The 20,767-nt window shown below is 38.1% G+C and overlaps 2 protein-coding genes across 7 annotated transcripts in view; one reads left to right on the top strand and one right to left on the bottom strand.

Annotated features, from left to right (window-relative positions):
• Positions 1-20,767, top strand: part of PIGF (phosphatidylinositol glycan anchor biosynthesis class F) — a 106,431-nt gene that overhangs the window by 57,454 nt on the left and 28,210 nt on the right. The window contains exons 1-4 of one of the 6 annotated variants that reach the window (XR_008289297.1): positions 15,095-15,242; positions 16,980-17,228; positions 18,440-18,531; positions 20,006-20,122. Coding sequence is in view for 5 of the 6 variants with exons in the window: in XM_053200559.1 (XP_053056534.1) it covers positions 17,001-17,228; positions 18,440-18,531; positions 20,006-20,122 (437 nt within the window). In the remaining variant the exon portion in view is untranslated. The other 5 variants (XM_027072527.2, XM_027072528.2, XM_053200560.1 and 2 more) reach the window with 5 other exon arrangements.
• Positions 4,455-15,025, bottom strand: CRIPT (CXXC repeat containing interactor of PDZ3 domain). Its single transcript, XM_015074715.3, has 5 exons — positions 14,889-15,025; positions 9,956-10,021; positions 9,159-9,213; positions 4,984-5,087; positions 4,455-4,650 (listed from the first exon to the last, which is right to left on the bottom strand). The coding sequence occupies exons 1-5, from the start codon at positions 14,902-14,904 to the stop codon at positions 4,586-4,588; spliced, it is 306 nt and encodes a 101-aa protein (XP_014930201.1). The 5' UTR covers positions 14,905-15,025; the 3' UTR covers positions 4,455-4,585.

The following is a 20,767-nucleotide window of genomic DNA, read 5'->3' as shown; positions in this document are numbered from 1 at the left end:
TAACAATTAATTCAGCCAAAAAACAACACGGGATGCTAAAATTAGTGTAAGTTTGCTGAGAAACAGAATATTTACATTCTCAAAGTATCTCCCAACAAAAATGCTTAACGTAATAGAAAAAATAGGAACTTTACAGTGAAGAAATCTAACAGAGACCACCTAAAACAAGTCATTCAAATTAACTCCTTGTAAGGGACAAATGACACCATAAAATATACTGAAAAGGATGTAGCATCACTTCTATGATATTCTTGCCAACAATGCAGAAGCTCAATCTACTTGTGAAAAAACATCAGAAATACTCAGATTAAGGGAGGTTTTATAAAATAACTGACTTACTTGTTTTATGACCTTGAGGTTTTTGAAAGACAAATTCAAGAATTGTTCTAGATTAAAGGAGACTAGAAACATGGCAACTAAATATAAAATGTTATCCTGATTTGGACCCTGAACTAGTTTTTTGTTTTAACAAAGGCCATTACTGGAACAACTGGTGAAATATGGAAAAATATTAGATAACAGTATTAATGTTAATTTTCTGGTTTTGATCATTATGATATGGTTATGTAAGAAAATATCCTCATTCTTAGAAAATACACACTTAAGTATTTGTGGTAAAAAGGCATCATATCTGTAACTAACACTCCAATGGTCAGAAAAAAAGCATTTATTCTATACAAATATCTATACTGATAAAGGGAAATATTTTCTTTAGTGTAGAATGATTAGTTAATACAGAAAGAATGATGTAGTTAGATAAATCAGTTTTGGGGGCGCCTGGGTGGCACAGTCGAGTATCCAACTCTTGGTTCTGGCTCAGGTCATGACCCCACATCAGGCTCCACACTCAGTATAAAATTCTCTCTCTTCCCCTCTGCCACTCTCCCCCATTCACTCTCTTAAAAAAAATAGAAAAATCACAGTTTTATACACATCACAGTAAAAAATGTTTTCAGATAAGAATCATCAAAGGATGCTAAATCTACAAGAGGCAGGTTTGATGAGAAATAGAATATCAACATGGTCTCAAAAGTTTCTTGGGGTGCCTGCATGGCTCAGTCGGTTAAACATTTGACTCTCGATTTCAGCTCAGGTCATGATCTCACGGTTCATGAGATTGAACCCCAGTAAGGCAGAGCGTGCTTGGGATTCTCTCTCTCCCTTTCTCTCTGCCCCTCCCCCTGCTCAAAATAAATAAATAAACTTAAAAAAAAATTTCTCCTCACAAATTATCAACTAAGTGCAAAAGGAAAAATAGTAACTATACAGTGGAGAAAATGGGTGACATCTTACCCAAGTGATCAAAATGGACACCAATATGGACAAAGGGATATTTTGTGAGTCTGGATGTGACACTGGGAGGACACATCACTCATAGTATTTCAGCTCACACTGCATAACCCACATTTAACACAAGGAAACATCAAAAAAAATCCAAACTGAAGGATAATCTATACTTTAACTGTCCTGTATTCTTCAATGTATTGACACTCGTAGTATCAAAGACAAAAGCTACCGAAATGTTCCAGATGACAGAATCATGATAATCTAACATATGATCCTGAACTAGATTCTGAAGCTGCAAAAAAAATATCAGTGGAGCAACTGAAAGTGAGATAGGGGCTGTAGATTAAATGAAAGCATCCTATCAGTGTTAAATTCCTGAATTTGATAACTGTACTTATTAGTATGTTTGTTCTTACGAAGTGCATATGTAACATTAAAGGTGAAAAGGTATGTCTGCAACGTATTCTCGAATTGGCCAAGAAAAAAAATATAACGAGATAGAAAATGGTAAACCAAACATGAGAAACATTAAAAATGAAGTCAAATGGAGAAGAACATATGCTTCTTCTTAAAATTCTCAGAACATATACCTATATGTGCATGTAAATATATATACTTCTAGGATATATAACTATAAGTCTCCTGTTCCCCCATGTAAGGGAAGTAGAAACTAAAATGTGTTAAGTAGTTGCCATTAGGGTAAAAGGGTTAAGTCTCTCTTTTCTCAACCTTCTGTTCCACTCCACAGAGAAAACAGTACTAATTGCTCTCAGATGTTTTTGGTATGTGCACACAAGCTTATGGACATGTGTCATTCTTCACATCACTTTTTCATTTCACATTCATATTCTATGAATGAATGTACATAAAGGTATTCTATTGGTATTTAAGCTATTTCTACTATGCATATTTTAAATACAATCTGAGATTTAAGAAATACATTATTTCATCATTTTTACATTTACTTTGATAAAACCTGTTTGGCCTTAATTCTGTCAACTATAGTTTGTTTTTATGCCTTATTTTTTTTTAATGTTTATTTATTTTTGACAGAGAGAGAGAGACAGACCGGGAGCGGGGGAGGGGCAGAGAGAGAGGGAGACACAGAATCCGAAGCAGACTCCAGGCTCCAAGCTGTCAGCATAGAGCCTGACGCGGGGCTCAAACTCACAGACCGTGAGATGGGGACCTGAGCCAAAATCAGATGTTCAACTGACTGAGCCACCCAGGCGCCTCTTTTTATGCCTTATTTAAAAAAAATATTTTAAAATATTTTTATTTATTTTAAATTACTTTTTAAATGTTTTATTTTTGAGAAAGAGAATGCAAGTGGGGCAGGGGCAGAGAGAGAGGAAGACACAGGATCTGAAGAAGGCTCTGTGCTGACAGCAGGAAGCCTTATATGGGGCTCAAACTCACGGACTATGAGATCATGACCTGAGCCTTAGTCAGACACTCAATGGACTGAGCCACCCAGTCTCCTCTAAAAAATAGTTTATGCTCATGTTTTGATTTGGGATTTTCCTTCTCACTTAAAACTTTTATTCAATTAAAAATATATATATATTTACTTTGAGGGTAGGGAGGGACAGAGAGAGGAGAGAGAGAATCCCAAGCAGGCTTCATGCTCTCAGCACAGAGGCTGATGTGGGGCTCAATCTTATGAATCCTGAGATCATGACCTGAGCTGAAACCAAGTTAGGACACTTAACCAACTGAGCCATCCAGGCGCCCCAACATTTATTCAACTTATGGCAGTCATATTATTATTTCAACAATATGAAGACTTATAATACTTATAATCTATTCTGAGGTGTAACATTAACAAAAATCTTCATAGAAGAACCTGAGTCTGGCCAGTAGGTCATTTAGGGAAGGAAGTTATGCAAGACACGAATGTGAAATGTGAGTTGTGGAAGTCAAGATCCCAGCTGATACCTGAGAAATGTACTTTCCCAAAGTCGACCAACCCAACTTTTAACGGATCTGGGCTGCTCTTTAACTTGATCCTATTATGGGCCCCTTGTGTTGATTTAATGAAAAATCCCTAATTGATTAAAATGTGAGAAGATACTTCTTGCTCTCAGAGCTTTTTTATTATATTTTGTATCACCTTTGTGATCTTTCAGGATAACAACGTATCCTAGAAAAACACTGTGTTAAAAACCTTACAGATAAATTAAATGGTTAAAATTTTAAATATTTTCCGTAATAATTTTAAAGCAAATAGAAATGTAGTATCTACACCATGTGTATCATGTTCTCTCTCCTACATATTTTATAGTGATATGTATGTTCACATACTGCACTTGGCGATAGGGAGTATGATTTTGGTTTCCCACAGAAGGCTGCAGGCTTCAAAAGCAGAAGTCCAAAACCTTTGAAGGCAGCATAAGAAAAATCTTTGTCTGAACCTCAACGTAGTCTTTTAGCAGTCTATGTTATATATAAAAAAAGAGTCAAAATGTTGGTTTTGTTCTATTTATTTTTGGGGGTGGGGAGAGAAGGAAAAAAATTGGTTTTTGCTTCAAGGAGCCTTCCTAAAGAGTAGTAACTCATTTGTTACACACTACCATGGACAAACACTGTTGTTTTGGCTTTCGTGACGGTTCCAATTCAAGGTAATGTGCATAACCCGTATTTTTCTGAAATCCAGTGTGTTCATTTGGACATACATGGGCTGACCCTTGTATTCTCATAGGAAAGGGACTGGCACTTTGGCATCAAGAACAAATAAAAAGTATCATCACTACAACTTATGACTGGGGTCTGGGCTAATTACTAAGGAACGATTCAGCAATAATGGTCTCAGATGTTTCAATGCCCTGTGAACTTACAATTAATAAAGAGACTGCTCATTCTAAGAACCATGCAACAAGAAGGGAGTGAGGGAAGAGTTACAAGTCTGATGCAAAATTCAGAGCAAAATATCAATCAGTAATCTCCTTCCCACTTCTGTAATATCTATAAATAAAGTAGAGGGTGAAAAAAAGAATTATATGAATAATGATAAATAGAAAGCATATAGAGAACTGGGAAAATATTTTTCATTAAATTTTCCACTTATGCTAATTCAACAAGACGCTTGTGAGAAAAAGAACTAAGGCAGAAAACTAGTTACACTGTTGTTTAGAAATTCTTGAAAGCAAAATAAAAAAGAATACTGATCAGGTAATCAACGGTTTAATATTAACTGTCTTAAAATGTGTTATTTTTAACTTGAACATCTATGTTATGCCTTGGAAATTCAAAGCAAAAGGTAAAATCACATAGAAAGCCAGAAACGTCATTGACACATCTACACAGACGTTTGCTTGTAGTTTTTGGTATCCAAAACCTTTTTTCCACACATTGCACAGATGCCTAAAATAAACAAACAAACAAAACATGTAAGCAATCAAATCATAATACCAACTCATAATACCAATCAAATACCTACTATTAACACTTTGGTTTATTTAAATCACTCCTGAGGCTTAAAACATAATTTAACAGCATCAGAGAAGAGAAAAAAGCAAGCACGGACTTGCAGCTATGAATCAGGTTCTAAGTGTCATCTTGCCTTAGAAAAAAGAGCACTTGACTAACAGGATCGATCTCTGAAACTATGAAAGGCTACTCCTTTTCTATGCTATCTAAGTCAGTGCCAAATGTAGGCTGGATATGAACAGAAACACAGTATTGAAAGAAACTTACCCTTTTTGTAGGCACAGCCCTGGCAGTAATGGGAACCCGGCTGATGTACCGAACTTTTACAAATTCTGCAAGTAGAGAACTTATTCTTTCCATATGGATCGAATCTAGAGTTGTTTTTTTTTTTTTAAAGAAAGAAAAATGTAAAATAGAAAGAAACAGTTAAATGACTTCCTTTAGGCAACAAATGGGATTAATCCATGCTTTGTTCCCTCTGTCAAACTTTACAGTTGATAGCCACAGCACGCTTGCAGCCAGCTACCCTCTCTCACTGCTCCTGCACAACCCTACCCCTTCCATGTGAGTTGTATGCTTATAAACGACTTATCAGTTGTACTTAATCCCAAGCCTGTTTCTACGAGTTGTATTTGCCAATCTATTTGTATGATATAGTTAAATATTATGGAAACTGATGAAATGTGGGTGCAAAAAGTGACCAATTCTATGAAAGACTATGAGAATGCTTTAGGATGGCTAGATAAATGTGAATCACTGAACTGCCATTGAATTAGGTGAGACAACTTCAAAATACAGGCAAAATCATAAGTGGAAGGACTTGGCACTTTACAAGTTGTCAGTTCTTGCTCTACTTTAAGATACCGGAAATGCGCATTCTGGTTATGATTTATGTGAGGAAAATGATGAACTCTTATAAGTAGACTCATACTCAAAAGGCCTGTCTCAGTGCCAAATGACTGATGAATGCATGTACACGTCATGTGCCATGACTTACAATAAGGTATGTGTATCTTTTAATGATTGCCTATTTTAGCTGACATTTTCAACTAATTGATCCAATCCCTTTGCATAGAAGAGTTTCCGCTATATAAAAATGCCATTTTACAGCAGCTGGAGTAGAAAATAATTCCCCCTAAACTGGCTGTAACTTTTGTAACAATACTCATGTACTGAATACCAATACTGTCCTAGAGCTGGTTTCTTCTCTTGGGGCACAACAGCTTATTTTCAAAGGTTAATTTTTCCAAACCCAAAAGAATGTCACCTTACTCTGCACAAAGGAAGATAGCATAGACACTATTCCTCTTTTTAATAAGGCTCGATTTGTTTGCATCCGTATGTCTAGAGATTACTTTTGTTTAAAACCGTATTTAATCCTAAAATGCACATTTTAATATGTCTGACATCTTACAATTCATGGTAGATCTTTTTCTTTATTAAAGTAATGATACCTCTTCTAAATGTTGGTATCTTAGATTCAATGCAATATAATGGTACACTTTCCAAAGTGAGATATTTAGAGTATCCAAAAATAATAGCTATTTATTAATGATATTGGAGTAAGGCTGGGAGCAAAAAGTAACTGGAGGTATCTAAAACTGTATAGTCTGGGGCGCCTGGGTGGCTCAGTCGGTTAAGCGTCTGACTTCAGTTCAGGTCACGATCTCGCGGTCCGTGAGTTCTAGCCCCGTGTCGGGCTCTGGGCTGATGGCTCAGAGCCTGGAGCCTGCTTCCGATTCTGTGTCTCCCTCTCTCTCTGCCCCTCCCCCGTTCATGCTCTGTCTCTCTCTGTCTCAAAAATAAATAAAACGTTAAAAAAAAATTAAAAATAAATAAATAAAACTGTATCGTCTGTAAAAATTACAACTTAGTTAATAATAACTGAACTGTCTTAGAAGACATCAATAAGTCAGAGCAATACTTAGTGAGATGCTCTACTGAAGATTAAATCTATTATGCTGTTTTATATCCATTACTTAATAAGCACCATTATGTGCCAGCCACTGCAGGTAGTAAAAGCTTCATTATTATTATTATCATTATCGTTATTATTATTTCTAATCCTTGGGACAATGTCATGAAATAGGTATTAATTCTTTCAGCAAATATACATGAGTGCCTACTATGTGCCTGTTACTGTTTTACATATCAAAAATGAGCTTGACAGACAAAGCCTCTACCCTCTCAAGCTGACATTGTAGTGAGGAGACAGACAATAAGTAAAGGAACAAACATGGTTTTCAGACAGTGATACACACTGTAGAGAAAATTCAAACAGGACACTGTGGCAGACATGAGGAGAAGGAGGGGAAGACATTAATTCAGATGCTGGTTAGGGACCCACCCTTAGGAGATGACATTTCAGCTAGATCCTGGCAACAACAAGGTGCCAGCTATGTGAACTCTGCAGGATGAGCTCTAGGAGGAGGGAGCAACAAACATAAACCTCTGCCAATGGGAGTGGGCTTGGCTTGTCTGATGCAGGAGTAGTCCAACTGGAAGTCAGAGAGGTGGGAGGGGCCAGATCATGGAGAACCTTGTAAGAAAGTGGAAGGGGGCCTAGATTATATTCTACCTGAAAAGAAAAGCAATGCACATTCTGAGAAAAGTACTTATGTGCCTTTTAAAGGACTGCTCTGGTTACTATGAGACTGAATTATAGGGAACTAGAGAGGAAGCAGAAAGATACAAAGTTACTACAGCATCTACCAAATAACAGTGGTTTGGAACAGGGTAACAGCAGTGAAGCAAGTGTATTCAGGTTATATTTTGCTGGTAGAGCTAAAGAATTTACTGATGAAAGGAAAGTGAGGAAAATGTGCAGAATTCTCGCCTTTTGGTTTGCACAACTGGACCGGACAGTGGTGCAGTAAGACTCTGATTAGAAGACAAGGACCAAGAGGTTGCCTGTTAGACATCAAAATGGTAAGACAAGTAGGCAGTTGGATATATGTTTGGAGCTCAAAGAAGTCAGGACAGGAGATGTAAATCTGAGTTATTAACATACAGTATGAATTTCAAGTCATTGGACTAAAGTCACTTGAGGAAAGATTATATATTTGTAAATAGAAAAAAAAAAGAGAAAGGTCTAGGATTGAGTCTAGAGGCACTTGACTGAGAAGGAACGGTGAGTTGGGAGGAGAAAAGAGGGTGGTATCCCAGAGCCAAGAGAATACAAGGTTGCAGGGGTGCCTGGCTGGCTCAGTCAGTGGAGCATGCGAGTCCTGATCCTGGGGCTGTGAGTTCAGACCCACACTGGAGGTAGAGCTTATGAAAAGAAAGGAAGAGAAAAGAGAAGAGAAGAAAAAAGAGAGAGAATAGCAGGTTGCAAAAATGAGAGTTGTTAAAAGGTTAATCAAGATAAGAATAGAGAAGTGGGGGGCACCTGGGTGGCTCAGTCGGTTGGGCGGCTGACTTCGGCTCAGGTCATGATCTCGCGGTCCGTGAGTTCGAGCCCCGCATCGGGCTCTGTGCTGACAGCTCAGAGCCTGGACCCTGTTTCAGATTCTGTGTCTCCCTCTCTCTGACCCTCCCCCATTCATTCTCTGTCTCTCTCTGTCTCAAAAATAAATAAATGTTAAAAAAAAAAAAATTAAAAAAAAAAAAGAATAGAGAAGTGGCCATTAGGTGTGATCCTGCTGCCATTAGGTGAGAGCAGCTGCAGGGATTGATGGGGCTGAAGACCCGACCGGAGTGGCAGAAGCTGAGAATGGAACTTATAGACATTGAGAAAGCCTAAGGCTTTTGAAAACTTTTGCTGTGAAGGGAAGCAAGGAAATGGGATGGCAGCTGGAAGAGTTCATGGAATTTTTAAGACTGGGAATAATAAATAAAGCATGGTGTCAAAAAGTGGTTTTTAGGGTAGGAGACATTTTTATCTCCACTCTTAGATGAAAAAATAAAGTTCAGAGAAGTCAAGAAACTGGCTTAACTTCCTTAAGGTCTCAGAGCAAGAGAGTGACAGAGTCTAAATACAAATTTAGGTCTGACTCCAGAGCTTCTGATCTGTCCACATCTCTCTATTGCCTCCAATTTGCACAATAATGAAGATCTAGATGAAATAATGTACAGTAAACAAAACCAGGCAGTATTATTGCATACCACACTGAAGCACTTGAATGAAACTGCAAAGTAGTTTTAGCGGGGGTAAGGCCAGAAACCATCATTTTGAAAAGAAAAGAAAAGAGCAGAAAAGAAAAAGAATGAGATGAAATAAAAGTCATGTTTTCTGGTAAAAAAGAGCAGTAATATCTTCACAAATTGATAGAGTGGGGAGGATCAGGGTGAAACTGGCAGGTTATAACAAATAGCTTGGCTTTGCATGCTGGTACCTGACTCTGTTTAAATCACAACAGAATGATACACACCAAGTTCAGTATGCTTAAGACTAAAAAGAATGGAAAGTTATGTCTCCACGATGTAGCTGCTCCTTTACCTACCTTGCTTTTTTTGAAGTTAAAGCTTTATTTTCATTCAGCTTTCTTCCACCACTTTCTATATCAAAATATACACATATTTTAGTGGGTTATTCTGCACGTTTCACCATAACATGTACATTTACCACTTAACAATTTGTTAAAGAGTTCATTCTTAGACCTCCTACCAATAGACTAGCCAATATCAACATTTTCAAAATCTTCATTTAATAGCCATGTTTTTTAAGACACCACTTAAAAAGGAAACATTTATGATGAAACAATAAAATTCTGGATCATCATTTTACTTCTCAGACTCAAAACAGGACTTTAGGAACGGGTCTGCATTTAATTTATCTATTGTAAAATCTAGAAGCCATTACTTTGGTGCCACCGACACTGAATACAGTATAAGTGTTTCTTTTCTCTCCCTTTGAAAACATCTTAACTGTATATAATGATATGAAAGTGAAAACAGTGTAAATGATTTAAGAATATAAAAGTCAGGTGAAGAAAGGGGGAATTAAATATATACTCTAATAAAGCTGAATCAAATCAATTACTATGATATACTCATTAGTTGAAAATCATTTAATGATTTTGCTATCTCTTACCTCATAGATTAGGAACCTCTAACATGTAACCAAGAAAACTAAATAGAAGAAGATATTAAATTGTTGGGGGGATCTAGAGTTCTTTAATATTTAACAGATGAAATACTTTGTGCACAAAACATTTCCTTTTACAAATAGTGTAAAGGCTAAAACATCAGTCACAGGAAATATTTGATTCAACTTCTATTTTCTAAAAAGGAAAAATACCTGTGGTATTCCTTGCACCGTCTTTCCATGTGTCTGGAGTGATAACAGTACCAAGTTTCTTTTCACCTGTTGTAACAAGATAGTACAATAAGGGGAATTAGGATTTACTGTCTAATAAAGACACTACTTTGTGCCTAAAGTTCACAATGGTATCAACTATCTTATTACAGTCGGAGACTTTTCATGCTGGGGTAGGGGCTATGAACTGAGACTGAAGTTACCAGCTGTGGATAATGGATAACTGACTCTCAGTAAAATCTGTACAGCACAATGGCTTATGATAGGCTTTCCCTGTACCTGTATACTTTCAACAAATCTGATAGATCTATTTATTCCATAAACATACTAAGCACTTAAGATACATAAACCACTATGCAAAGTTTAGAGAAAAATAAAATGGTAATTTAGATAAAGCTCTACTTTCAAGGAACCTACAACATGCTATTTTCTTCAATAGTAATCCTTAACCTGGGCTCCAGGGGTAGACCTCAGAAGACAAATGAACAAGGTGAAGTTATACACCAAACTACTGTATATCCATTTTTCTTCTTGTAAGAGTCCATAGCTTTTCCAGGTTCTTAAAGGGGGTAGATACCCCTGAAAAAGAACCATTCAAACCAAAATATAAGCTAGAAAACAAAAAGCATAGTAATTGACAACTTAAGCACCAGAAGAAATACTATGAAGGAAGAAATAACCTTGGCTAGGGAAGTCCAGGGGTTTCAGGAGAAGGCAGTAGAGAGAGTGTCTGCATGTTACAATGGCTTTGGGAAGAAAAAGAAGAGAGGATGAAGGCAAACTAGAAAAAGGACGTATCCCGAGGAAAGGCATGGGCAGCTCATGGGCATGCAAAGTACTTTGATTTGGATAAAGAGTAATGAAGGTAAGTGAAAATGTAATTGGAAAGATAAGCTGGGACCTCATTGTGGAGGGTCATCCTGAATGCCAGGCTCCAAACACAGAAAGCCAGAATTATTCTCTGCTCGCTGAGAATGTATTAAAGGTTTTAAATTCAGGAAATGATACAGTACACTTATATCAGGTTCAGTTCAAATATCTGTTGTGATTACTCTAAGCTGGCATACTGATGAAGGATAGTAAGACAAAATACTTACCTTTGGTCCTACTATCTAGCATTTGGTAGGAATATAATACTTGTTGCATGAATGAAAAGAAAAGGTGACAAAATGCAAGAATGGAAGGTGGAGTTAGGATTTAATTGAGCATTTTTATATGGAAGGGGAGCTGATTAAAAGATTCCAAAAGATAGAGAGACAAATAAAGGACCTGAAAAAGGTAGGGAGGGATGGCAACAAGAACACAAATAGGATATTCCTCGAAAAAATAAAGGGAAAGAAGTAAATGGGTATGGATGCAGAACTGATTATAGGCATAGTAAAAGTAAGATGAAATGTTGGGAATGTTCCCATTTAATTACCTCGCTTTTCTTATACCTATAAGGAGCTATTTGTCAACACAGGATGGGGTAGATGAAGGTGGGGGAAGTTTAAGGCACTGAAGAGTTTGGAATAGTCGCTAGAGACAAAGGGCGAAGGCTGACTAAAGAGAAGTAAAAAAAGATTGATGCATAGTATTAAAGATCTTGGAGATCAGGAAATATACTCTTTTAGTGGTACCAACTGGTTCATTTGTGCAGTTTTTCCTACTGGTCTTCACACGCATGCAGGACATTTTTGAGAAGAGCCAAAGGCTGGAAGAGCACGGTTTGAGGGGAAAGGGGCTGGTAGGGGATAATATTAGTCTAACTCAGAGTGATGGAGACCTCAGCTAGGGTATTTGAAAGGCTAGGGAAAGTCAGAGCTGTTGAATGAGAGTAAAATAAGCAGGGCATACACGTGTTTGGATGCAAGTTCACAAAGGGATAGGAGAATGAATGACAGATGATCGAGGCTTTGTCAATAGGTGACTGGGAGGATTGTGATGCCATTAAATGATGGGAGAGAAGGTACCGGTTTGTGAAGCAGGACGACACATTCAGTCTTGGAAGTACTAAACCATTAGGTAACAACCAGATGGAGGGTCCCAGTATTGTTTAGAGAAAATTTTTCTATTGGTGCTTAGTTTAGAGAGAAGTCAGCTGGAGATGTGGATTAGACATTCATTGGCATGGATCTGCTACTTGAAGCCAGATATTTCTAAAAGAGTCAACTGTTCTTTAAAACTGCAAAAAGAGTCAAAAGAAGGTCAGATATAGATCACTGGGAAACATCTACTTTAAGGGGATAAGGAAAATAAGAAAACTTGGAGATTATAAAAGTAAAGAAGCACTGGGAGAAGTAAATTCAAAGAGAATCTACACCAAGTTTCAAAGTCAGAGGCATAGACAAGCACTGAGAGAAAGGTCTTTCAATTTGGTGTTTAGGAGACCTCCAGTGAACTTCTGAAAGTTCTTCCAGTAGTGGGGCATAGCGAAAGTTTGGAAAGCACTAAGAAGTAACAAAATATGAAGGCAACAAAAATAACCAAGCCTTTCAAAAAATTTATCGTGAAGGCAAAGAGAGAGCTAGGTAGTTGCTTGAGAGTCTACCTTTATGTATAGGAGAGATATGAGCTTACTTATAGGGTGAGTGGAATGAGTTGATAGATGGGGGATAAGAAATATGTAATAAAATTTTTTTTAAATGTTTATTTTTGAGAGACAGAGCATGAGCCAGGGAAGGGAAGGGAGAGAGGGAGACACAGAATCCAAAGCAGGCTCCAGGCTCTGAGCTGTCAGCACAGAGCCGGACGTGAGGCTCGACTCCACAAGCCGATGTTGGATGCTTAACCGACTGAGCCACCCAAGCGCCCCAAAAAGAGTATAATTTTATTTGAGGAGTAAGATGGTATAGAAGGTAGAAAGGCAGTAGAACAAAGAAATAATAGAGTTGGACTCTCAGACATGCAGGGAAGTAGAAAAGCAAATGGCCTTTTATAACACATAGCATGTCCCAGAACCAACTATGTGTATTTATCTTAATACCACATCAGGTCCTGAGTCCTCAAAATTTTTATGTACCTTAGGAAATTAACTCTCACAATTTGCTCAGTATCCTTAGTTTCCCTGGGAAAAAGCACTTATGGTGTAAAGCATATCACACAAATTAAACCAGGCAGAATACCCGTCCTCTAAAGCTAAAATGTACAGAATTAACACAAGTTACATAGAAAGACAAATTTATATGTTTAGAACTACACTACATGAGAGAAAAGGTATCACGGAAGGTGCATAATCTAAATGTGTAAGCCATATTTACTCAAACAAGCAAAACCAAAAAACTGCTTAAGTACAGGATAGAATAGAATTAAAGGACATCAATGTCAAAAAGCTTCATGTACTTTTCAGAGTGATGAAAATATTCTAAAATCGATAGTGGTGATGGTTGCATAGCCCTCTGGACATACTAAAAATAACAAAATGATACATTTTAAATGGGTGAATTGTACCTATATCAATTACATTGCAATAATTTTTTATTTTATTTTTTTAATTAAAAAAAATTTGTTAAGTTTATTTATTTTGAGAAAGAGAGAACAAGCAGGGTAGGGGCAGAGAGAGAGGGGAGAGAGAGAATCCCAAGCAGGCTCTTCACTGTTAGCACAGAGCCCAATGTGGGGCTCAAACTCACAAACAGTGAGATCATGACCCAAGCTGAAATCAAGAGCCAGACACTTAACTGACTGAGCCACCCAGGCACCCATCAACAATTTTTTTAAAGCTTAATGTGAGATGATGATATAAAGCATAGAAAAATGGATACATTATTTCCACTTTACCCCTCATAAAATGAAGGAGAGTTTAATTCTCAGTGCCACATACTGGGGGTTATGATAGAAATAATCAGTTTTTGAGTATACGTGAAGGCACTTTTTTATCAGGCTTTACCTACATTATCTGAACCCCATAAATTATGTATTATTCTCATTTTTCAGATGAGGAAACTGGGGCCAAGATATATTAGGTAACTTGCCCATGGTTATTCTTTTACCTAATATAAGAACTGTGATTCAAAATTATGGGTGCCTGTGTTCAAAGTTTTATCTACTAGGGGGGATATAAACAAAATTGATCATGTTAATGTTAACACAGATAAGAGGATTTGAAACCTTGCCTAGAATAGCCAAAGAGGCTGAGGAATAAAAAGACTTAGGGATATGACAGCCGTTTTAAAACGTATAGACAGTCTAGGATATCAAAAAATCGTAAGAAACTTTCTAGAAACCTTAAGGGTTTGCATTAGAATCACCAAATGGCGACTACAGGGTGGAAAGCCTTCTCTAAAAGTTAGTGACATTTACACAGACTGCTTTGAAGGTGGTGAGACTTTCTGAACCCTGCCTCAATACCACAGGTATGCATGCAAAGAGTATCTAAGCCATTGGATAGGATGCTAACTTAGGGTAGCTAGTTAAAATATAGGATGCCCTGTGAATTTTTAATTTCAAAACAACGAATGTTTTAATTTCAAAACGACAGTACTGTCATGTCCTAAAAGTCAGTCAAAAGTACTTTCAGTAGTGAGGAAGAGCACGCAAAGACATGTCTCAAATATTGCATGGGACATACTTCTAGAAAAAAGGTATTCCTCTTTTTAAATGTCTGTTAAATCTGGCAACTCTAGGACTTTTAAGATCCAGTCCAACCCTGAGGGTCTGTAAGGCGAAGGGGCCAGTCAAGAACTGTATGGGATAAGATCCCGGGTTGGAGGGGAAGGCAAAGGAAATACGCAAATATCTACAAAACTGAGACCACTCTGAACGCAAAACGACTATACGATCGTTGGGGAGGGACAGGAATGGTCAAAAAGGGTAAGAGGACAGAGGCTGGAACACGAGAACTGAGGCTGAAAGAAAAATAAAAGACAAGGACCCGAAGAAGCCCAGTTAGCTCCTCCTAGCCTCCTTCTCACAAAGATGCGGCCTCTTAACTCACATTTTTCGCACACCATCCTTCCCCGACGGTTCCCTTGGCCACAGAAACTGCAGCAGCTTGAAAATATCAACACAATAGCCAGAAAAATATTCCCCTTCCGGGTTACGAAAAGCCACTTCCGGCCCCTCCGCCCCCCGCCCCGCCTATCCCACACCTGAAAAGCCGCGGGAGGAATTAAACGCCAGCGGGAAGCGAGGCTGCTCCCATTGCCCGCCCCTCCACTTCTTCAATTGGCTGTGCAATCTTGGGTCTCCGCCCCCACAGGCCTGCGCATGCGCGAAGATCAGGGCGGCGGGTCGTACCTGATGGTGGCAGGTAGTAACCCCCGCTTCTCTTCCGCGGGCGGGAGAGTAGGTAAGCCAAGCCGAACCCTCCCGGCACGCGAGCCTCCGGGGGGTGCAAGCAGCCCCCACCAACTGCCCATGTGGCCGTCAGCGTCTGTGCCCCGTCCCTTCGAACGCCACCCTTCCGGAGTGACCCAGGGGCTGCCCTGATGGACCGGCCCTCTTTTGGAGTCGACTTTCTGTGTGTGACCCTCCGTTTCTCCTGGTCTCCCCGCCGGTGCTCTTTGATTATGCCTCTCAACTTGTTCCTCGTTCCTCACGCTCGTGCCGACTGAGGCTTGGGCAGAGTCCCCAGCGACCGAGTTTGGGGTGGGGCTGTAGAGACCAGTCCCGCGATTTCCGGGAAGGCTCCTATGCGAGCCGCCCAGAAAGGCCTTCTCTCCAGCCTCAATACTTGCGGACCCGGGCCAGGTCAGACGCCGGAGGCCAGGGCCGTGGCCTCCCGAGGGGCGCCCTATGGGCGTCCTCGCGTGCTCGCCAAGGTCCACCCCCCCGGGCTTCTTTCTCAGGAGGGGCACTTAATCCATCCTCTTCCTTTTTTGTTCGTTCGTTGATTCAGTAAGCATTTGAGTTTGGGTACTTGCTCACTGTATTAGATCCAAATCTGCTCATGTCATTTGGGATTCTGAGAGTGGCCCAGAAAAATGCCCGAGGAAGTGAGGTAGCTCTTAAGACCCTGTATTCCAGATCCTCTGCCCCGCCCCTCAGCCGGCAGAGGGTAGGAGCTATGCAAAACTTTCCCTTTTCACCTTCTTTGTGTATCTCTATATTAAAGAGGTGAGACTGACATGGCTCTAGCGCTTGAGAGCTTGGGACCTTGGACGTGCCTCCTAAAGTGTCCTAGCCTGTTTCCTTATCAGTAGACTATTTGCCTTTGAAAATTACAGTGCGAATTAGCTCAGAGCTGTTAGTATAAGGCCTGCACTTGCCCTTTTGTTTTTCTGGAATATTCACCACAATGTAACATGTGGACTATTACCTTTAATAAAGACCTTGCTTAACATTTGCCAATGTTATATATAAGCTCTGTTATATATATATATGACATATAATGTGTATTTTATAAAAAGAGAAAGTAGACTCTTTTTTCCTTCATTTATGCTCTAGTTTTGATTGGAACCTAGCACCTGTAACAGACATTGTCATTTTGGTATTTCTGGAGCATTGGGCTGCCTTAGTTTAGCATAACGTTCTTTGAACTTTCTTGATTACACTGGCCACCATTTGAGAATTCAAGTGTGCACTTGGCGTCACTTGTCATTTGCCAGAAGGTGTGAACTACTGGCAGGGGTTAGACAGGGGTCCACAATGGTTAAAAAAGGAATACCTACAGTTTAGCCAGAGTGTATTCATGGGGTTTATAGAACACATAGCTTATATTTCCAATAAGAGCAAATCATTAATCCATGCATGTTGTTTTCACCTCTGTGATTTTGGGGAAAAAACAAAACAAAACAACAACCAAACAACCAGACTCCTTAATTGGGCCTAGGACATGACCCTTTGACAGAAACCAGTTACAAATGTTTAAGATATTCGTAAATTTGTCCTTTTTAGCCTCTGAGAGCTTTTTTGAACCATATTACTCTACATGTGAATTTATACATATGCATCTTCTCATACTCTGAAACTAATACATTATTGCACATAGAAAATTGGTACATACTTACTTTTAGGCGTTGGAGCATTTAAACAATGGAAAAGGTCATTATTGCATATGCTCTTTTCTTAATTTGTTTTTCATTAGATAGCCACTCAAGAAAACACCATGAAAGATACTGATATCAAGAGACTACTGTATACTCATCTTTTATGCATATTTTCAATTATCCTAAGCATCTTCATTCCATCATTCTTCTTGGAGAACTTCTCAATATTGGAAACACACTTGACATGGTTGTGCGTCTGTTCTGTTTTTGTAACTGCCGTCAATCTAGTATTATATTTAGTAGTGAAACCAAATGCATCCTCTAAAAGAAGTTCATTATCCTATAAGGTAAGGCTTATTTCTTGATAACTGATTTTTAGATAGAGATGGTGTTTCTTTTAATGAAAGAATGAAGTATTAGTCATGTCATTATGGGGTTATTTACAGTGAGTAGAGGACATGTTTCCCCCTGCCCCCCTGCCAAAATCAGTGGCCTATTATTGCTGGAATGCTGCCTACAATGTTTGATAGATCCTAGCCATGCATCAGCTGTGGAATTAGAGTGTCTTCAGTGGATACTATAGCATTGTGAACCTATATAGTCATGTTTTAAGTCACCATTGAAGATAAATATGTGATGCAGTAGTCCTATCTTTAAACTTTAGAAGACATTTTAGTTTATTTTCATTTATTTTTTTGCATTTCTGAAAGAAACTTAATGGGTTTCTCAGAAATTACAAAAAAAGCCTCTGTGGTAGCTTTGTTTTAAACATGGCCTTCCTTGACCATGTTTTGGTCAAGGAAGTGACACTTCCTTGACCAGTGTTAGAATTTTCAGATGTTAGAATCTACTTTCTGAAATGTTTACTAGAGTATAACACTTAACTATTACTTTAATAAAGTCCTCACTTAACGTTATCCAATACTATATGTAAGCTGTCCTAGGTAATTTAAAACACATTTACTGCTCTGTGATTAAAAAACTCAACATGTGTTTTATAATTAGATCTTTTTAAGCTTCAAATCAAGTAGGTCCCACTCTGATTTGCGGACACGCAGGGCTTTTTTCAAATGGATCATATAATAACATGAATATGATTTAGGGATTAATTTAGTATTGGTACAGTTTTCTTAGGAATTTTGTTTTTAAATGAAAAGAATTATTATTATTTTCTGCAAATATTTCATGTATCACATAATTAGGACTGTGTGGGTTTTTTTGTGTTCTAGCATCCTGTTGTCGGTAAATATTTTATAAATACTGATTAATAACATAGCTCGATACCCTAGGAACAGAAATGCTTTTTGATTCTAGTGCTGATTGGGTGGGTGGAATATGAGGGTCGGTTTGTAACTTGTAGGCTGTTGTGTGGAGCTATATAGAGGGCCATACACCTGAATGTGTGCCAGACATGGGATCTGACTTCAGGCTACTCAAAGGAAAGAATATTCAGCTGTTTCACCCATGGGAAGAAGTTGTGTTTATAGATAAATTGGAAGCATTTGCTGTCCTCTAAGCATTGTCTTGAGTCTTTAAATCATTCTTATTTCTTTTTTAGGTAACCAGGTTTTTGAAATGCTGTATCTACTTTCTTATGTCATGTTTCTTCTTTCATGTAATTTTTGTTCTGTATGGAGCACCACTCATAGAGTAAGTGTGAAATTTTTACCTTCAGGCAATTATGTTTTGGTTTTAATTTTTTGTAATGTTTATTTTTGAGAGAGAGAGAGAGAGAGAGAGAGAGAGATTGAGAGACAGAGCGTGAGTGGGGGAGGGGCAGAGAGAGAGGGAGACACAGAATCCGAAGCAGGCTCCAGGCTCTGAGCTGTCAGCACAGAGCCCGAAATGGGGCTCGAACTCAGGAACCATAAGATCATGACCTGAGTCAAAGTCGGACGCTCAACCGAATGAGCCACCCAGAAGCCCCAAGGCAACTGTTTTAAAATGCTCGCTTACTAATACTAAACAAAGATTAAATCTGTTGGTGATTAGAGAAGAACTGTCATGTGTTTAATTACTGGATCACAGAAGGATACTGACATCATTGCCTTTCCTTAGTAGTGTTATTGTTTTAAAAAGTGGTAGAATGACAAAATTCATTAAATGCTCCTATCAACTAGCCTTCTATTACTGCATTGCATGTGGGGAGTGGGGAGGTAGATGAGAAACTATACTATACCAATAAATGTGTGGCCCTTAGGACTTGTGAGTGAATTTACTATAATGACATGTCTAAATTAGTTACAGTTAGCATATCAGTTCTTAGGAAATGTGATTCTGAAGTGCTTGAAAAGAGTTTGTTTTCTCAAGAAAAGTCAATAAATCCCTGCATTTAATTATTTAATAAGCTAATGTTTATAGTTTAAAGGTAAAATTTAACTCAAAACTTTTTCAGAGCTGACCAGTTTTTAAAAAAAAACTCAATTCATGAATATTTCTTATATATGTTCATCATGGATTGGGAAACTTCATTTAGCAGTGATTAATGATTACGGTGAAACCAGTGATGTGATACACACGCACGCACACATAGTTATGTGTATAGTTTTATACACACACTAAATTCACAGGTAATTCCTAGAGAGGGGAGGATAAGACCTTTGTAATGAGAAATGGTAGTTTCTTTTTAATCCATTTTAGAGTAGGATGAATGTCTTGAGCAGTGGTTCTAAAACCAGCAGCATCTGCATTTTATCAAAGGCAAATTATCAGGTCTCAGAAACTCTAGGGGTGCAGCCCCCTAATTTTAGTTTATCTAGCTTTCCGTTTGGTTCCAATACAAGCTAGAGATGAACCAGTGGTTGCAAAAGAAAGTTCCAGAGCCTATTCAGGAAGAAAGTTAATTATCTAGAAAAGGAGTTTCTCGTAGTGGAGTGTCGTATGGATTACAGGGCATTTAACACTTCTGAATTCTGTCTTTAAAGCCAGATACTTGCTAGATTGTTTTTTAGAGCTTGCATTTCAATACATTTTTTATAGTTATCATTTTGGTAGGACTTGTGTTATCTTTCAAAGTAAAGTGTAAGAAAATGTTTTTATATTAAATGTATTTAAGAAACAAAGATTATGTGTGTATATGAATCTTTAATGCTTTTAAAAAAATTAATGATTTTTTTTTTCCTAGGCTGGTGTTGGAAACATTTTTATTTGCAGTTATTTTGTCTACTTTTACTACTGTACCTTGTTTGTGTTTGTTAGGACCAAACATCAAAGCATGGCTGAGAGTTTTCAGTAGAAATGGGTAAGTTTTAACTTTACATTTTAGTGATTAGTAAACTTTACATTTTAAAAATTAGTGTTTTTCTATTCATGGCAGCTTGCTGATTGTTTTATGAGTGTTTTTCAGCACTGTATGTTCTCAGGGATGCCTTAAGGGCCCACTGCATTTGGGGATTGGGACAGGCAAGAGGTGGTATGCATTTGAGGAGAACTACAGGTTCTTCCTTCCACTTTCGCAAGTTCAGCTCTCCTTTTCTTCTGTATGGTAGGATTCCACTTAGCCTTTTGTTTGAAAAAAGGTTTCTGCTACCAAAAGAAGGCTTTGAAAATCACTCCTCAGGGATCCTCAGGGATCATTTGTCACTGTGATAAAATTGCTACAGATAAAACTGCTTCCATACATCTTATAATGTAGAATTGGGGTCTACAATCTAAAAACGCTTAGTGAAACAGCTATAATTTCTTGTTTAGCTTCTTTGTGGTAAGACACCTGAGGTTTTACAGGATTTTGTTTTCTTAGCAGCCATACACACACACACACACACACACACACACACGTGTGTATATATATATTCAACACAGCTGAGTTAAAATTTTAGCTTCTTGAAACGCATTCAAATCATTCCTAACAAAAATGGTTACATTGTAACTAAAAAAACTGTGAAGT

The sequence above is a fragment of the Acinonyx jubatus genome, chromosome A3, assembly GCF_027475565.1.
Source record: "Acinonyx jubatus isolate Ajub_Pintada_27869175 chromosome A3, VMU_Ajub_asm_v1.0, whole genome shotgun sequence".
In the NCBI taxonomy this organism is placed as follows: domain Eukaryota; kingdom Metazoa; phylum Chordata; class Mammalia; order Carnivora; family Felidae; genus Acinonyx; species Acinonyx jubatus.
The sequence above is the reverse complement of the archived record's forward strand: the minus strand, read 5'-3'. Positions and strand labels throughout refer to the sequence as shown.